Source organism: Phalacrocorax aristotelis, chromosome 2, assembly GCF_949628215.1.
Source record: "Phalacrocorax aristotelis chromosome 2, bGulAri2.1, whole genome shotgun sequence".
NCBI lineage: Eukaryota > Metazoa > Chordata > Aves > Suliformes > Phalacrocoracidae > Phalacrocorax > Phalacrocorax aristotelis.
The window spans coordinates 45966783-45985755 of NC_134277.1; the positions used below are offsets into that span (position 1 = coordinate 45966783).

The window sequence follows — 18973 nt, forward strand, 5'->3', positions numbered from 1 at the left end:
CAAATCTGTGAGTTGAATCCTTAATTGTGAAGTCTATAAAATACGTACTAGGCAGAAATTTGCTTTATGTTTGGCCTTGCTTTTTTTTCCACGAACCAGAACTTATCTGCCTTGCTCTTTCCTTTTAGAAAGATAATTATCTTACTTCCCCTGCTCTTTCTCATCTGTCTTGTTTCTCAGCTGTTCCCCAGGTACCAACTGTCTGTTTTTCAAGTGTTCTGAATATCTACTTACAATCGGAGGAATCAGTACAAGCTGAGAATTACTTCTGAAGTTTGCTCCTCCTATTTCAGGCCTGAAGAAAGGTCTGAAAAGGTTATCTGTTTCTTCCAGTGTGTTAGTCTTAAGTACTGATTTGCAAACTATGACTTACGCCTTTGTATATTCTAATACTGATAAAGAACATAAGCTAGCTATGGTTTATCATATAAGAATTAAGATCTGTGGTTGCAGGCATTGCTTAGTGCTCATAAGATTGAAAGAAACCTTATTTAAAAGAACGACTGGTAAGTAATTAAATCATTAGTGAAATTCTATTTAGAAGAATAAACAAAATGCTAAACAACTTGCAAAATGAAGGCATTTGCCATTATAAATAACTTGTTTCGGACAGTCTCTCTGAAAAATCTAGGTCACCCACATACATAAGGATACTTGACATCAACTTGTGGCCATCAAATTTCATTTATTAAGGAGTTGTTGGTAACCCTCGGCATTATCATATGTGATGCACTTACCAAGATGAAGTAAGTAGCATGAGAACTGTAATAAAAACCTCAAATTCAGCAGCATCTTAGGCTGACTTTGTGCCAGTGGTCTACAGAAGGTGCCTGTATTTCTGAGTAGAAAATATGACTGTTATTCTACTTGTATTAATTTAAAGGTATTTCTGTTTCATGGGGCTGGCCTCAGATCAGCAGGGCCCCAGTCATTTATACACTTTGAAAAGAAGTTAAGAGCTACAGAAGCTGCGTCAGCGGGTAAGAAAAATACATTTAATAGGACGTACAGAAATTACTAGAACCTTCCTCCACAGGGCTTGCAAGAAGCCTATAAATGTGCATGCTTCTGAGCTTGAGCTGTAAGAAGAGGGGAGAAAAGCAGCTGTTTTAAGAGGATGGGGGGGAAAAAAGCACTCTCTCAGCAGCTAGCATTTTAGTTGTGTGTAGACTGGCAATGTTGTAGCTTTGATAGCGAATGAAATGAGATAAAATTTGGTGGGACGGGTAATACCTTTTATTGCAACTGCTAGCTGGCTCAACAGAAGCCCAAAACCACGTGCTGCTTAGTCTGTTACAGACTGTCGGGGCAAACCCAGTCTTGCTCATGTAAATTATTTACGCCAGCCCCCTACTTGTGTTGGAGATATCTGAACTTACCTGCCTTCCTCCTAAGACAATTTCAGTTGCTGAAGGAGCTATTAAATACTGAATATGAACAGAATGTGCGTCCTAACTGCAGAACAGCAGCAGATGATGAGGTTACTACTCTAATAAAAGCGGCATATGCCCAGCTCACAGGCCCGCTATTACCTCACTTGTCAGAAAGCAAAACAAGTTATTTTTAAACTTGAGGAAATATATAGCTTCCTTTGCTGAGTTTTGCTAGTATCTGTACATGATTTAATTCAAACAACGGTGTTGAGACATTTTGGACAGTCATTACAGTTTTGCCTGTTGCTGCCCATTTAATGGAAATGTTTTATCTTTTACGAGATGGTGAATCAGAAGGTTTGGGGGTGTTTTTATTTTATTTTTTTTTATGAGAATAAACGTTGTGTGGGAAGACACAGCTCTACCTCCACTGCGAATCACCGGTACAGCTCCCCGAACATCGCCGGCAAACTTTGACAGGCCATGGGGTCTCCTACCGCTTCGAGTAACACCTTTTGGTTGGAGAGCTCCCCTCCCGGCCCCCCACACCCTGCAGTCGGGGTCCCTCTCCCTGCTCGGAAACGTTCGCTTCGGCCTCCATTTCCACGTAACCCAGCTGCAAAACGGGGGCGTCCCGCCGCGGCGGGGTGCTGCCGGGGTGCGGCTGGGAGCCTGCGCCCGGCTGCCGGCCTTCGCCCCGGGCCCGCCACATCCTCCTCGTCCTCCTTCTCTCTTTTCTCCCTGCGCGGGTGCGGCGGCGTCTCCCCCGCGGGAAACCCCCGGCGGCTTCTCCTCCTCCTCCTCCTCGGCCCCCGCCAGCCGGGGAGGTGCCGCCCTCCGCCCGGCCCCGGGGCGCCACCGCCCGCCCCTCAACGCCTCGTCCCGCCCCGTCCCGTCCTGTCGCCGTGTCCCGGGCCGGGCGTGCGGCGAGGGGAGCGCGGGAGGGAGCCATGTCTCACGGGGCGCGAGTGATCCGCACCGGGGTGAGCAGCGGGGGGCCCGCGGCCCCGCCGGCCGCCGCTTCCTCCTCGGCGGGCTCGGACGCGGAGCTCATGGACGGCGCCTATTTCCGCTCCTGCGCCGGCATGCTGAAGGTGGCCCAGATGGTAAGGGGCGAGCGGGGCGGGGGGCGGCCGTTGCTGGGGCCGTTGGGACCCTCGGCCCGCGCGGGCGTCGCAGTCGCCCCTCTGCCGGGCGTTTCTTTGGGCGCCGGGTCGGCGAGCGCCGTCGGGGGGTGCCGGGGTCGCAGCTCGTTGCCGCTTTGGCGGCTGCGATTTCACTTCTCAGCTCTCGCAGCTCGCGGGAAGAAGAAAAGTCCGTGTTCTCTGGGGGAAAAAAAAAAAAAAAAAAAAAAAAGCGAAGCGTTAAGGTCTGTCAGAAGCCGCCTTTGCGTTTTCTAACGGCAGCGGTGCGCGCTCCTCCTCCGACGGACGCGTGTGAGCCCGCAGTAACGCCGCTTCCTCGAAGTACTTGCGCTATTACCTTGATACTGGTAGCTAACGGTAAAGATTAGTATTAACAACTCTTTGCCGTTAATAACAACGGTAACGCCGTGATGCGAAGGCACATCACGCTCCAGGGAAACGCCTCAGTCCTGAGCACGGGTAAGTTTTTGGGAGGAAGCAGTGCCAAGTGCCAGCGCCGATGGCGGCGGGCCGGTACAGGTGGGCACCGCGGCTGAGACTGATGGCCCAGCTGGCTCTGTGCCCCATCTGTTGGAGACCTCCAGGCAGTGACCCAGTGACCCACGGAGGGAACTGGGAGATGTACACCTGAAAAGCAGAAATTCAAGTGAAACCGATAGCGGAGTGCTGCTAGGATTTGAGCTGATGCTTTAACTTGACTTGGTGCAGGAAATTTTGCTCCATCCAGGTGTAGAGAGGATTAACAGATACATAAGCTCTTTCTCATTTCTGTGGCACGTAATTGTCCATGGAGTGGTGTGTCAGCTTAATTCCAGTAATGGCAGTGAATAATGGGGTAGGAAAGAGCATGGAAGACAACTTGTAGCGATACCTACTCTCGTACATTCTCATCCCGCAAGAGCTTGTATCTCAACAACATTTGATGCTGGAGTTGTTGCCTTCACTTCTTATAAACTCCAATGCCTTTTTAGTCCCCCTGCCTGTATTTGTCTAGTAATTTTTTTAAAACTTATGTAAGTTATTAGCATCCAGAGTCCTAAATTGACATTAGATGTTAGGAATCATTTTATTCTAGGTTACTGTGGAGTAACATCAAATTGTAAAGTTCCTCTTGAAAAGCTGCCCAGTTTCTTCCAGTTCATTAACAGCCATCAGCTGCCCTTAGAAATGAGCTTCTGTGGCAGGAGACGTAACTGAATGTGCCTGGGCACGGCTACCTGCACCTGCTGAGCGGTTGTACTGCGCTGCGAGAGTTGTCCCTCACTGTGAATTCTGTTCGGTAGGAATACAAACAGTTGCCTCCTGCCTTCTCTTTGCTTGGGTTGCTCCCAAACCATCACGTGGGTTTGGAGTATCTTTTCAGGAGACAAATGACATTCTTTTGAGCATGTTTACATTGCAAATGAACCTGTAGTCCTAAAAGGGTAGACTCGTGCTTTGCTGGTTAGCTAAACATCTGTTTAACCTTTTGCTTTCACTACTCTGGAAAGAACAGTTCCTTTATGGACTAGAAGTGCCTAGTCCTCCCCTCTGCTCTCCACCCTGCTGTGGTGTCACTACCCTTACAGCTAGCACAAGCATACTTATTTGTCCTGAAGTTTTAAGGTTTGGTGCACATATAAAGTGTGTGTCTATACTTTACATACTTTACATATTTTTATGTAATGTATGTAAATCTATTACTTTTATGCAATACTTCACATAAAGTAATATTTTATCAATGTTGTTCAGTATCAAATTCGTCAGAATTTAAGCTTAGTGGCTTTCTGCGATGATTTTAACAGAAGTTAAAACAATGTAAATTAGTTCCCTTTAGCACTCTTCCAGCTTCACCTTCTTATATTTTTCTCCTTTCCAGCTTGCCTGTAAGTAACATCAGTAGGAGTTACCTCAGGTGTCCAAGGAACTTCGGGCAAATTAAATTCTTGTAATATGGTATCATAATAGTGTCGTCTTCTCAAATAATTCCTGAAGAAAACTAGACATTTGTGCTGTACTGTGTAGAAATAGCCAGGATAGGTTAGTTCTAGATTAACTCCTGCACCCAATAAAATACGGATCAATGGGTCCATTTGTATTTGCATTCAGTTCTTCTAGAAAGAAGTCTGTCTTTGCAAAGAATTATTTATGCTAAATCTGTAAACATTCCTGCATTAATGTTAAGAAGGAGAACCCTTATGCTGGCAGAAGACGAAGGTAAGGTCTTTTGAGTTAGACATAGGTCGTGCTAAACTGCGTACTGGGCCTCTGAATGGTTGTGGTTATGAAGAGGGAACATTACTGTTGCTATTCTCTCTTTCTTCCTCAATCCCTTTCACCAAGGAGGAAATTATACGAGAGTGAACAAGGAAGAAACATTTAATCATTTACTGAAACGTTAATGGCTGTTCGCAGTGTTTGCAAGCTAAAAAAAAATTGTATGTATATATACATGAAATAATTTTAATAGATGACAAGAATATGCTGTGGAAATTATATTAAGGAAATAGGAGATAATGTTACAGCTGTTCTTCTGTAAGAAAGATCATAACAGAAGGACTAAAACTCAGCAGTCTTGGACAAGATGAAGAGACTGTGCAGCAATCTCATGATTACTGAATTGTTGTTGATGTCTAAATGTTACCAGTGCTTTCTCTTTAAATTCTGGGTGCTACGGTGTCTAGCATAGAATGAAATTAGGAAGTAAAAAGATGTGTTTCTCACCTCTAAGCCTACACAAATTCCTTTACTTTTTTGCTAGAGAATTTCTTTAACCTTGCACAATGATTATAGATTTGAAAAGATAATGCATTTTATGCATTGAGTTCCTGGCTTTCTAATGCTTAGGGAATGGTCTGTAAATATTTTGAAATAAAATGCAGGAGAAAACATAGTTCTGTGACTTGAGTATTTTACATGGCAGTAAGACGGTTTGAAAGCTGTTTTTCATGCGTGAGTATTACTAATGTTAGGGGCTCCATCTTCAAAATCTAATCTGAACTGACGCTATGATTTTAACAGGATTTTATGAAGTATCTTCAACATCTAACCCACTTCAACTGGTTTAACTTGATGGTGATTAACATAGCTTTTGCTTTTCCTTTTCTTTTCTTTCTTTTTTTTTTTTTGTATTTGCAGTTTTTCCAAGGTCTCCCATATTAATGGGGATATAGAATCATAGAATGGTTTGGGTTGGAAGGGACCTTTAGAGGCCATCTAGTCCAACCCCCCTGCATTGAGCAGGGACATCTTCAACAAGATCAGGTTGCTCAGAGCCCCGTCCAACCTGACCTTGAATGTTCCTAGGGATGGGGCATCTACCACCTCTCTGGGCAACCTGTTCCAGTGTTTCACCGCCCTCACAGTAAAAATATATGCAGGATGCCATTGTGGCCACCTTCATTCTATAGCAGCAGTGTACAAAGTAAGTGTGGGTGTGTACTCACTAAGTGTGAGTGCGTGTGTTTCCGTGCACACAGTACAATTATACCAGAGAAGCTAAATAACTTGAATTTTATCCAGCGTGACAGAATCAACACACGTGGCAATCTTCAGGATGCCACACTAACTGTGCTGATTTGTTTGAAGCACATTTATTCTGTGTCCATGCTACTGCTGGCTTGTTTTACTGTAAGACTTTCTATGTTACTTAGCTTGGTGAGGTGTCAGTAGGTGGGTTCTTGGAAGCCTTTTGACACATCCTGTGCCATTAGAGACAGCAGTATGAATGTGCATCCGTACTGTCACCAGGGTGGCTCAAGTGGCAGCGTTCATAGATTGAAACAAGTCTGATTCAACTGAATTTCTTGTGAAGCCCTTGTGTATTTTTACAACTGAAGTCTGGAAGATGCCTCAGACTCTGCATTGGAGTAGGTCCTGCCTTCAGCACAGCCCGTGTTTGACAGTGGAGCCTATATAGGTATCCCACCATCTCAGGCAGTTGGCTGGTAGGAATGTCTGTGATTGTATCACCTGTCCAAAACGTCTGATGCAGGGATTCGCAAGAGTGTGACCAATACAGACTGCAGAGAGAAAAGAAGTGTTGAGAGCTCACACGTAAAAGGGGAGCCATCAGGGCACAGTGGATGCTTGTGTGGGTCTCTTGGGCTTCTCAAACTGCTTCTGGACTCTGAGAGGTGTAGAGGTGGCCCATGGCCTTTTTCTGCCTCTCTTTCACCTCCTTCATGTTGAGCCAAGCTAACTTTGAACACAGTTCAGACTGAAGGCATTGAAGGGATTGTTCCCACAATAACACTGTAGTTACTGAGTGGACAGTAGTTCTGACACAGTAAGCATGGCCTCAGCATACAGGGTGTTTTAAGCTAAAACCAGTGATGGTTCTTTCAGCCTGATATGAACCCGTAAAGAGCAGTTTCACCAGACAGAAAAGAAGAATACCAAAATTACCTTCTCAAGGCTGAAGAAAAAATTTGCAAACAAATGCAAGGTAAAAAAGGATAAACTCAATAAAAGTTGAATTAACAACATCCTTTTAACTTGTTAAAAATGCTAAGGCAATAGTTAAAGCTTTTCTGCTGAGTACCTATTTAATTTCCAATGTACGTCTTGACAAAAGCAATTACATACTTGATACGTGAATGACCAACAAGACAGTCTGTAATTCTGAGTAACTTTGAAGTATGTTGAAGCCTCTCTGGGTTATTTGTATACTAGCATACAGTTGAATAATAGTATTCAAGAGAATATAAAGATGTCTAACACTGAAAGCTAGAAAATGCCAGTAGTTAGGTTGCTGGAGCCAAGATCAATTTCTGAATGTGTTGGATGCTATCGGACAAATTTACTGGGGAGCTGAATTCAGAAGAAATTAAAATATGAAAAGAAGGCAAAATCTGTTAGTGGAAGAAAACAATTACTAATCAAAACCATTGATACAGGAAAAGGAAATTCACAAAAGCAAATGATGCTTGGCATGATTTGAGAGCTACTCAGTCTTCTAACTTGATCTTGAGCCTGAAACATCTTTCTGTCCATGGAGGTGATTGAAGTAAAACATCTAATTGTTTCCAGCAGCATGTCAGTGACAGATGATTTGCCTGTATGATAATAATGCTGCTCAGCCAGAAGAGAGGGATTCTGGTGACACGCAGCGATTCTGAGACTGTAAACCTGTCACTGGGTCCTGTGTAGACTGCACTTTCCAACTTTCCCTTACTATCACTCTGTCTATAGTTCTTCTGAAGGAAAATAATGGCCAGAAATAACAAGCTTGGTGAAAGCTGCTGGATGCTAACCTACAAAGTTTAGATTCAAACAGTTCTGTGTTCTGCTTGACTTTTCATCTGGCTGATAACAGAAACATGAAAATAATGCTGTAACAGCTCTCAGTGATGTAATGACATATTATACAAAACATCTTATTTTGAGGCATGCAGGAGGTGTTTTATGTTTGTGAATAAAATAATTGAGGAAAACCACCCCAAGAGTGTGCAGGTGTCTTCAGTTTGCAACTGTGATAAACTACTGGCTAAGCAATAAGAAATGGGACATGTTTTTAGCAGCAAAGTTATTTTCAGGCCAAGGTCAGAGCTATGTGTTGTAGCTGCTAATTATTTTTGTTGTTCTGCTAGAAGCTGCAGTAAAAGGACCTTGCTTGGCATACTGAGCCAAGAGAGAAAAAAATTTTTTAAGTCTTAGATGGATCCAAAGTAAGCGGGAGCACTCGAGCGAGGAATGTCCAAGCCTAGTAATTAAAACCAATAGGTCTGGGAAGTCCTGTTATTTCCACTCTGAGATCACTGAAACAGGCTGGCTTGGCCAGTTGTTATTTTTCCATGCCTCCGCTCTGGGTAGCCATTTCACAATTTCTGCCCAGGTATTTGCGGGGAGCAAACAGTGTGTTCTCTGTGTGTCAACCAAGGAGTGCTTGGTGGTAGGCTGACACAGTTTTATCTGATGAGGCAAAACCTCACAAGCAACACCAGTTTAAGGAATTTTCTCTTTCGGTCCCACCTCCATGCAGCCGTTCTCAGCTGCAGTGGTACAGCTGTTCACAAGGTTATGCAGTAAACCAAACCAGGGAACTGATGTAGCCTTACTTCGACTTTCCTTCTTTTTTTTTTTTTCCCTTAAGACTTTTTAAAGAACAGCGCAGCCATAGAGACTACTGTCAGCAAGAGCAAGTGTCTGGCATATAAGGGCAGGAACTACATAAGCCTGAAGTGGTTCTATGTGCTTCAAACCACAAGCTGAAAATGTAGCAGTCCTTTTTCTCTTGGGTGGGGGAAGGTTTTATACCATCTGTTTTAATTTCTATCTCTTTCAGCAAAAGAGAAACTAGTAATTTTTCTGTTGTTGAAACTGCTTTAGAGGGCTAAAAAAATCAACTCCAGTACCTTTTGTAAAAAACAATTATAGTCATTATTAAACAGTAGGGAATCTGTGTTCTGAATGTGTCAGGGAATGTTTTATTTGTATCCTAAAAGAGGCTTTCTAAAAGCACAAAGTTGGAGCTATGTTTCATTGCTCTCTTGACCCATCCATTAGGATTTCTTGCAATACATTTATTAGCAACCTGAGTGCATGTAGTGCTCTTTGTGGAGAGGTGATTGAACAAGAGCTAGCAAATACATTTTCTGAAACATAAAAAAAAGGAAATGAAGCCTAGAAATTTACCACATCACCTGAGACGTGTTTAGTATGCTTGAAAGAGCAGAGTGAGGTATTGGCAGTGGTTTCCAGGCACATTTGTTTAACAGGAGGTTAGATTTGCAAATGCCAATAAAAAATCTTAATCAAGTGTACATGGTGTCTGTGGGTAATAAGATGTGGTGAAAAGCATGGATTCTTGCTGCTCTGTGACTTTCCTTTAAGACGTACAAGTGTGGTATATTCCGTCTTCACTCTCTTTGCAGATGGTGTCCCTTTGAACATCTTCCTCTCCTGCCACAGAGGAACAGAAGCCAGGGGATCAGTTCTTTCCAAGTGTGGTCTCTGTCTGCTCGGAGCCTTTAAATTATAATCTTGCCAAACATCCTTCACTGGGTTCCAGGACTGTAGATGCTGGATCAATTTGTTGTGTCTCATCATGATCCAGTAAAGCCGTGGCCATACCTCAGTGAGGGTAGTACACCTGACTGCGAGGCTCTGTTAGGTACCTGCTCTGCGTTACTGGGGTGACGGAGTATTGTCCCCCAAAGTCAGACGGTGTTTGCTTACTATGAGTAAGTGTTTCCTCCACTCCCTCCCTGGGGAGTCCTTGTGAGGCATTCACTCAGTACCGTGGCTGAGTTGTCTCCTCTGTGCTGTTGTCACGTCATGTGCGCTGTGGCCTTGTCCTCCTGTTTTGTGGTGAGATGTATACAGCAGCCCGCAATTGCTACTTTCTGTACGCAGAAATCAAACTTTAAAATTGCTTTGATTTCCTTTCACCCACCTGTGAGCTTCTGCTTTTTTGTGCAACTCGGGCTCTTAAGGGATCATCACAGCTGAAACAACTCCCTGCGCTGCAATGCTGGTAATTTGATGAATGTAATGGCGAGTACAGATGTGTCTGACTGGTCAAATCTGGGTGGCTGCAGCTTTCAAAGCTAAAACCAGTTTGGCTGCTCTTCTTGCAACAGTAGCAGCAGCTGCAACGTGTATGGATTCCTCTCCTGCTCACAGCTTCCCTTAAGGAAAATGGAAATGCAATGATGACACAATAGAGAAGCTGCGTCAAGGGGGAATTTTCTTAGAATATTTTTGGTGGTTTGTTGGTTTTTTTTGGTTTGGTTTGTTGTTGTTGTTGGTTTTTTTTTTGTTTTTGTTTTTGTTTTTTTTTTTAAATGCTGTTAGTGTGCTCAAGAAGCAAGTACTGACTGCTGGAGGAGAAGTATGTTGTTAACCTGAGATGACCAGCAGCAGCTGCAGAACTACAGAATGACTTAGCATACTTTCCTGCAAGTCTGTAATCACGCTCTGGGAAGGCCACTTCAAGAGCTCTCTCATCTGTTTGAGAAAAACATGGTCCCCAGTTGCTGCCTGTCATCTGCTGGCTAATTGAGCTGTTTGTAGATTACTTGAATGAAGCTTCCTGGTAGACATGGGAGTGCTGTCCCAGTGTGTTTGGGAGACCTGGCAGTCTCCAGGCGGTCACTGAAAGCTGTCAGCTGCAACAGTGCCACTGGGGAATCTCATCTCTTCTCAATTTTCTCTCTCATTCATTGCCCTTCACTCCTCTGGCACCTTGCCAAGCATCAAGTGTTTGCACTTAGAAAAGGCTCGATCTGATCCAGCAGCCAGGTTGTGATGATGCAGATTGGTCTGGAAATTGTAACGATGTTAGCATTTTCAGGAACTCTCACCTGTTTTTTTCCCCCGATAAAAATTATGATGTGCCAGCAGAGCCAACAATATGGACTTTGATGATGTAAAGAAGTCCTCCTCTTATTCGAGGAGACCTTTCTCAAGGCTCCATTGCTGTGGCTAACAAAGCCTTTGCTGGAGATGACAGATACAAACTTTTTAACTGCTGTCTGTGCGACTGCCAGATGTCAGTGTGGTGTTCTCTGGGGCAGGGAGAGATATGGCAGGTGTTAACTGAAGATTTGAATCAGTCAAGCAATAAATGCCTCAGACAATGAGGATGGGTTGTGTTGTGTGCAGCATCTGTAAGGGTGAGCAATGAACAGATTGCTTGCTGAGAGTTAGCAGGCATAGGCACTGAGACTTCACCGAGTGGTTCACAAGGTATTCCTTATCTCAGTAACAACTTTCAGGAAGATGAGATTGCATATGCTTTTTATTTTTTGTGCATCTAGTTTGTTAGGTTACTAGAATGATTGTTGCCATGAGGTACTGGGTTTGTGTTATATGTTCCTATTTGAGTCTTAAGTAGCTGTATGTTGTTAGATATACATTGGATATCCAGGTCAAGGGGGAAGCTTTGCAGCTTGCTGTGCAGAGTTTGTGGGTGTTGGTTAATAATAAACACTGTGTACCCTGGGCTTCAAGCAGCCAGCCAGTCTGAGCCAGGCTTGGCTGGTCAGCCAACGTGGGCTCCTACTCTGTAGGTGGTATTGCCATGCATGGTTGGTAAATCCATTTTTAGACAGCCATGAACTTTATCTACGAGAGCTCTATAGCTCACAAGTAAGCATTAAGCTCTTTCTGTGTTGTAGATTACTGACAATATGGGACATTACTGACTATCTGAAGGGCAAACAGTACAAAGAACCCAAACAATATAGGCTGAGAGCGGTTCAGAGCAGTGGTTTCAGGGATGCCTTGCTCCTGCAAGTTGTTGTTCTTTCCAGCTGACTAAAAGGAAGTGTGGCAGGTGAGGTGGGCAATCTCCTGTCCCCAAGGAGGGCTCCCTTTCCAGGCAAAGGGCAAAGTTCTCCAGCAATGTTTACATACCTTAGGTGTCTTTGTACCTCCATGAGCATGTATATTCCTGTACATCATTGTAAAGAAATTGGATTGTTGGATTCCTTTCTGCCATCAAAAGCCACTTTTCTGCCATTCCTTAAGACAGCCCAAAGCTCTTAATTTTTAGATTCTACCAAACCCACTTTTGTTGTCCTACAGTTTTCTTCTCCTCCCAGTCCTTTTCTTTTTCTTGCCTAAGAAGTATTTTCTGTGCTTGAAGCAGTCTTTCTCTGTTTACACAAACCTACCCATGCTGTAGACTGTCTTCTCCTGTCATTCTGTCTGACTCTTGGGTTTACCAGACTGAGGGAACAGTTATCATGGCTCTCCAGGAGAATCTAGATGTTGGAAGTGCTTGCTTTGCAGAGGAGAGAAGTAACAGTCACAGCTTGCTCGTCTTCTACAGTGGAGTGAATTACAGTGGGAGTCACATGCATGCATGCTTTCTGCAGCAGTTGGGTAGTGTTTTTCTAAATGGGCAATTGGCTTGGTGGTGTGAGGGACAGGTTCCCAATGAGCACCACAATCGGTACCTTACCTGGGTGGAGGGCAGAGAGCGCAGGCTGAGCCAGTGATTGTATCTGTGCATCTGCAGGGAAAACCAATTATAGAGGATGTGTCCCTGCTCTTACCTGAAAGGGGAGGTTCATCTACAATTTGGGGATTATGACTTGATTTGAGACAGGAGAGACCACTGGAGTGGGTAGAAGGCTAGCTGTTACATGGGGGCTGTTACCTCCACAGGGAAGTAATTCCTTAGTAATATATGGTCAAGCTACATGCTTGCAAAAATATAGGGGTCTCCTGGCTTTGTCCAGAGTAGTACCTTCAGTCATTGCAGGTGTCTAGAAAGGCATTAAGCACCTCTTTTGAGAGTTAGAGGGAAAGCAGCTGTGTTTCCCAAAGTTAATAGCCTGCTAGGGCATTTGCTGTATTTAAAGTTCTCTTCTTATCCTTTGCAGGCATGGTAACAGTCAGCTGTGCCATTAATACTGTTTTGCAGTAAGTTTTATGTGTTTTGGGAATTGTTTGTGACTTGAATATGGCACTTGTGCAGCGTTACTCCATTATCACTTACATTACTACAGTATTTTGTGTGTTGTGTGCGCATCTTTTATGTAGATTGGAAAAACATACTGATAATGCTTTTACAGTTTAAATGTTAAGTTGATTTTTAAAACAAATCTGTTAATATGGGATTGGAGAGAAAAGAAAATTATGAGGTGGTCATTGGTAACAAACTTGTGTTGGGTTTTTTTAAATTATCTGCATAATGAGAATATGGCAAAGAATATGTTCTATAACTGTGAAGTCCTCAGCTTTCAGTTAATAACGTACATAATTGTATGGTGACTTTCAGTGTGGTGCAGTGATGGTGCAGGCAGTTGTGGGGATTGAGGCAGGGTGCTAGTTAAGCTGGCTGTGTTGGGATTGAAGTATTGCATACACTGTGATCAGTGGTAGGCAAGACTCAATTGTAGCTAGTCATTCCAAAGAATTGCCTTTTTAATGATCATGGCTAACACCCTGTAACAAGGGCCCTCTAATAATGTCATTCATATGCTGGTTCTGTGATTACCCCACATCCTTTTCTACCACTGAGGCCTCTGCCTGAGCAGATAGACAACTTCTTATTAGTAGATAAAGAATACCACTTGCTTGTACTTAGGATTGTTCCTTATCTGTGTCACAGAGGATCTGAAAAAGATTTTTATCTTCCATACATAGCTTGTGGATGGGGGTGCACAAGAGAAGCCACTTACCACAGGCCAGGCAGCCTCCGTATTTTAGCAAACAGCCAGACAAGAAGGAAATCTGCCCAGATGCAGGGGCTGCAAGATTATTGTGCAACCAAAGCCTGACTGCTTCACAGAACCATGCAGTTGAAGGCAGGTGATTTAATCTGTCATTAATGAAGTTATTAAATGGACTGTTTTTTTTATCTTCTGTTTCTAGTAGGGGTTTGGCTGTTACAGCTCACATTTCCAACACCACCCTGGAAGAAGGAAATCTCAATTACAGCAGCAGTCAACGTTGTTGCCTGTAGTAGCTGACCCAGTGCTGTATGAACTACAGTTGTAACCTTGGCCTGCTCTTTGCTCATCTTTCTGTTTTGGGAAGCTGTTAAAAAAATTGTTTTATTCTGTCCAGAAATACGTACTTATTAATATCTGGGTGTTGCTTCACTGTGTTGAGGTGTAACATTCGGAAATATACAGCTGCAGTCAGTGTCGTTTCTCCAGGGCATGGTTATCCTGGTTGGCTTGCTTAGGGATGGAAAATGGCGCTGAAGTTGCACAATACAATCTTGGCTGGTGTCACAAGCTGGAAACTTTGACTTTTTTTCATTCAAATACAAAAAACATTTAGCTCTTATTGTATTTTTAAAAATAAAAAGGCTGTGATAAAACTGGATATGAGTCAGTGCTGTCCCTTGCTCCAAATATGTAGACAGTTTCTGTACTGTTGCTTGCACTAGAACTCGGGTAAGTTTTAAGAGAGTGGAAAGGAACCAGTTTTATCAATTTCTTGGACAGTTCTCAGGGTCCTCCTCTTTTCAGATTCAGGAGGAGGGACTTTAAAGCAGTACAAAGGTTCATCAGTGCTCCAGCAAGTGCAGTGGAGAAGCTCTCCTCTCAATGCTGTTTTACAGAACTGGGGGGCGGAGGCGCAGGGGAAGCTGTTTCTGTCTTCTGGAGGGTTAAACTGTCAGAGAAGGATGGAAAGGAAAAGCACTTTCAGGTATTGCCAACAACAAATGGGAGACTTGTAAACCAGAGCTGCTGCATAAAGTCTTTATACAGGTATAGTATCCATGCTGAATTCTGTCCTCTGACCTTTTTCCCCTAAATGGTGCCAATTTTTAGTTATCTAATTGCAATGCATGTGCTGATGCAAGGGAGTGGGGAAGATAGCTAGGAAACATTAAGAGAGGGAATTATGGTGCATTTGCATGTGTAGGGGGAAATTTGGATGGGAGAGAATGAGAGATATAAAGGAGAAGAAATATGGAGTGTAATGTAAGGAAAGAAGAGGAAAGGGGAATAAAAAGAATAAAAAAGAAAAGGAAACACTGGAGGCAAAAAGTCATAGTACAACCTCTTACAAGAGAGTGTAGCAGAGGGGAGTACAGTCAAGAAAGAAAAACATATTCTGAGAAAAGAATTGTAAATTGCATGGCAAAATAATTCAATGAAAAGATCTGGGTGGATTATACATGACAATGTGTGTGTCACAGTATTATGGTAAATCTTTGAGATAAGAGTTGTAGTGTTTCTCTAGAGCTGGGCACCTTGAGGCAATTTTGCTTCTTAACGACATTATCTTTCCTCCCTGCAGTTTACCTGGCCTTTCATATCTGTAGCTGAAAGTTACAAAGTAACACAATTTTTCAGCCTGTCTGTTTGACATTTGCAAAAGTCATGTTGATTTCCTTTCTGCAATGAAGTTTTTTAATGTTGTTCTTTGTACTACTGCAGCAGCTAGAAGTCCCGGGCAAGGAGTGGGGTACCTGCAATGGGTTAACACCAGCCAGCAGCCAAACACCCACCCTGTCCCTCACTCACTCCCCTCTTCTGCAGGATGGGGAGAAAAAGGAGGGTGAAAAGACCCATGGCCTGAGATAATGACAGTTTTATAAGGAAAGCGAAAGCTGCACACACAAGCAAAGCAAAAGTAGGAATTCATTCACTACTCCTCATCAGCAGGCAGATGTTTAACCACTGCCAGGAAAGCAGGCCCTCGCCATGTGTAATGGTTGCTTGGGAAGACAAATGCCATAACCACAAACGTTTCCCCTTATACTGCCTTCTCTTGAGCTTTTATTGCTGAACATGACATTACGTGGTCTGGAATATCCCTTTGGTCAGTCGGAGCCAGCTGTCCTGGCTGTGTCCCTTCCTACAGTCTTGCCCATCTGCAAGCCTACTTGCTTTGAGGTGAGGGGAGGGAGAAGAGACGAAGAAAGCCTTGCTGCTGTGCAAGCACTGTTCAGCAGCAGCCAAAAGATTGATGTGTTATCAACACTGTTTTAAGCACAAATGCAAAGCACAGCGCCCATACAAGCTGCTGTGAAGGCAGTTAAGTATCCCAGCCACACCCAGTACATCACCACTGTACAGGATGTTGTACAAGCACAGTAGGAAAGGATAACCCTTATTTTGCTGTCATTAAGAGAATTGTGGAAGAACATCTAGACACAGGCGAGTGATAATGTGCAGTACAGAACAGTCAGGGCTGGTCAAGAGGAGGAATAGCCTTAGCGTTAAAGGTTGCACTACAATTTAGAAAACAGTTTATTTGCAGTGTCTTGTGCATGGCGGTTTTTTTGCAACACATGCTGTCAAAGTCTAAGTAAGTAAGTGGCAGTCAGGAAATAAATACCAATTTCCATTTTATGGTGACCTAGGACTCTAATTTTTATTTATCCTGTGCTGTGTAACAGCAACAAATCAAGTGAAAAGCAATCCCCAAAGGACCAACCTTCTCCTACAGTTTTACTTGTTCTGTGACTTCCTCTTTGGATGTTATAGGGTCATTCCTACATGTATTTTCACCCATATTTGTCTGTTACATCTGTGAGCTGTTGATTTGGTTTGGGCCTTTCTGAGGGTAGGGGCTGTGGGTTTGGTTTTTTTTTTAGTGGGCATCTAAACTCGTTCAGACTATGAAGAAAAACAGTCATCTTGACCTAGTGGTTTATTAGCAGCGCTCAACTTTTTGCCTTATTTTACAAGTCTAAAGTGTTTTGAAGGTGAAAAACTTTAGCACAGTGCATGTGAAGTCTTTATTAGCCCTCAACTAGTGAGCGGGGGAGCTGAAGCAGCGAAATACATGATTTGCTGAAGTTCAGACAAGTAAGATGGTTACAAAACTGTGGTCAGAATTGAGAAAAGCCAATGACATTGAATTCCTCCCTTGTTGTGTCAGTGTTTATGGAAATGTATCTCTAATGCTCAGAACATTAGGCTTTCCCTTAGAGTAGGTTGTTGTCAATATTGGAGATCATGCTGGATTTATGTTTGTGCAGGTAGCTGTGTCTGAGGAAAATTTAGTTCTCTCCAAATGTTACAAAAGAATTAAGTATTGGTAATAAAGCCAGAGCTTTATTTATTACATCCATTAAAGCAGGACAGTAGAAAAAAGATCATGCAAAGCACTTGCACAGATTGATTCTTGGGTTATAAAATTGTTCTGTGGTCAGACAAACTACAGTCTTCTACCACTTGATCAGAAAATGCTTAGTGGTGCCAGCTGGCCTATGGGTACATGGAGGGCAAGACAAGTCCTTTCTTATATTATGGTTCCTTCATTACCTTCAGGGCACTAGTGAGGAAAATGCTATCTGTAATCTCTTCTGCCTGCCCATTCCTTGGAGCAGGTGATTCTCTAGAAAGCTGCATCGAACCTGCTGGCTTGGTCCTGCTTCTTACGTCTTTGCTGGTACACTCCAGTGCAATTGTGTTAGTGAAGGGGAGTCCAGACAATTAGTCCTGAGATGCAGGCAGCTCTTGGGCAGTTTCATGGTTGCCCATGTGACTGGCAACAGGACTGGAAACCGCAAGAGGATCTATCCACCAGAGAAGCTGAGGATTGCGTTGCTGGCTTGCTCTTGGTCCCAGCATCATGCCCAGTCCAATCCTTTGAAGCTAGGATGTTTGGAGCCAAGCTTTCTCTGTGAACTAATTGCATCTGCAGGACTACAGTCAGCCAAGAGCAAGTGCAGGGAGTTAGGTGGAATCCAAACCATCTGAAATGAGTACAATAGCATCTGGGCCTAATGTCACAGGCCTTTGCTCCAGTGTGCATTTGCCCTGAGAGTAGTTGGAAGTTGGATCTTCCCCCTATATATAATCTTTTCATAATACAAAGGGATGATTCCTCTCCTTTCCTTAAGAATTTGTTGAATTTTCCTGCAGGGGAAGATTGACTCCCTTGAAGCCTTGGGACATATTTTCCATGTTTTTTACTGAGTGTTAATCAATAATCAGTGGTCTTTAGATGCATTTTCTTCAATGGGGACAAGAAGAAACAGGGAGGAAAACAGCCGATTTTTAAAAAGGAACAGCATTTCCAGGGAATACTTCAAGTAGCATTTTATAGTAGAGGGAAAGAATTTATCACTCTTGTCTATCCTCTAGTCTTCCCTATCCTCTCTAGTCTGAGAAGTATAGAAGGAAAGTGTGACATTTTGAACAGGCTGATGCCATCTCTGTGGAAGGAAGGTCCAGGGATCTACAGGTTGGTCAGCCTCACCTCAGGCACTGGGAAGGTGATGAAGAAACTACTCCTGGAAAGCATTTCCAAACATGTGAAGGGCAAGAAGGTAACGTCCAAGTAGTCAGCATGGATTTACAAAGGAGAAATCACTCTTGGCCAGCCTTCCTGCCTTCTATAATGAGGTGACTAGCTTGGTGGTCAAGGGGAGAGTGGTGGATGTTGTTTACCTTGATCTTACTAAGGTTATGGTCTCCCATAACATCATCATAGACAAGCTGACAGGGTATGGCTTAGTTAAGTGGGAAGTGAGCTAGATTAAAAACTGTCTGAATGGCTGGGACCAAGAGGGTTGTGGTAGAAGGTCCTTGGAGTCCAGTCACTAAGTGGTATACCCCAGGGATCAATACTGTTCAACATCTTCATTAATAACCTAGACAATGGGGCAGAGTGTACCCTCAGCAAGTCTGTAGCTAACAAAAAGACCTGGGAGGAGTGGCTGATGAGCCAGAGGGTTGTGGTTCCATGGAGAGGGACCTTGACAGGCTGGACAGAGAGGAATCTCATCAAGTTCAACACAGGGAAATGTGAAGTCCTGCATCCGGGGATATCTGAGGGTAAGCCCCTGCTCCTGTACAGGCTAGGGACAACTGGCTGGAAAGCAGCTTTCGCAGGGACAACCTTGGGGTGCTGGTAGAGACAGCAAACTGACCATGAACCAGCAGTGCACCCTCGTGGAGAAGGCGGCCTAACAGCATCCTGGGCTGCTTTAGGAAGAACGTTGCCAGTGGATCGGGATCCTTCCCCTCGCCGTGGCACCGGTGAGACCACATCTGTGGTGCTGTGTGCGGTTCTGGGCTCTCCAGCGCAAGAGAGGCATGGACTCAC

The 18973-nt window shown here is 43.7% G+C and overlaps 1 protein-coding gene across 1 annotated transcript in view; it reads left to right on the top strand.

The window, feature by feature from the left end:
* Positions 1-2200: 2200 nt before the first annotated feature.
* CMTM7 (CKLF like MARVEL transmembrane domain containing 7) overlaps positions 2201-18973 on the top strand; it is a 31855-nt gene continuing 15082 nt past the window's right edge. The window contains exon 1 of the mRNA XM_075083312.1: positions 2201-2479. Coding sequence (XP_074939413.1) covers positions 2324-2479 — 156 coding nt within the window. The 5' untranslated portion in view covers positions 2201-2323. The remainder of the gene's footprint in view (positions 2480-18973) is intronic.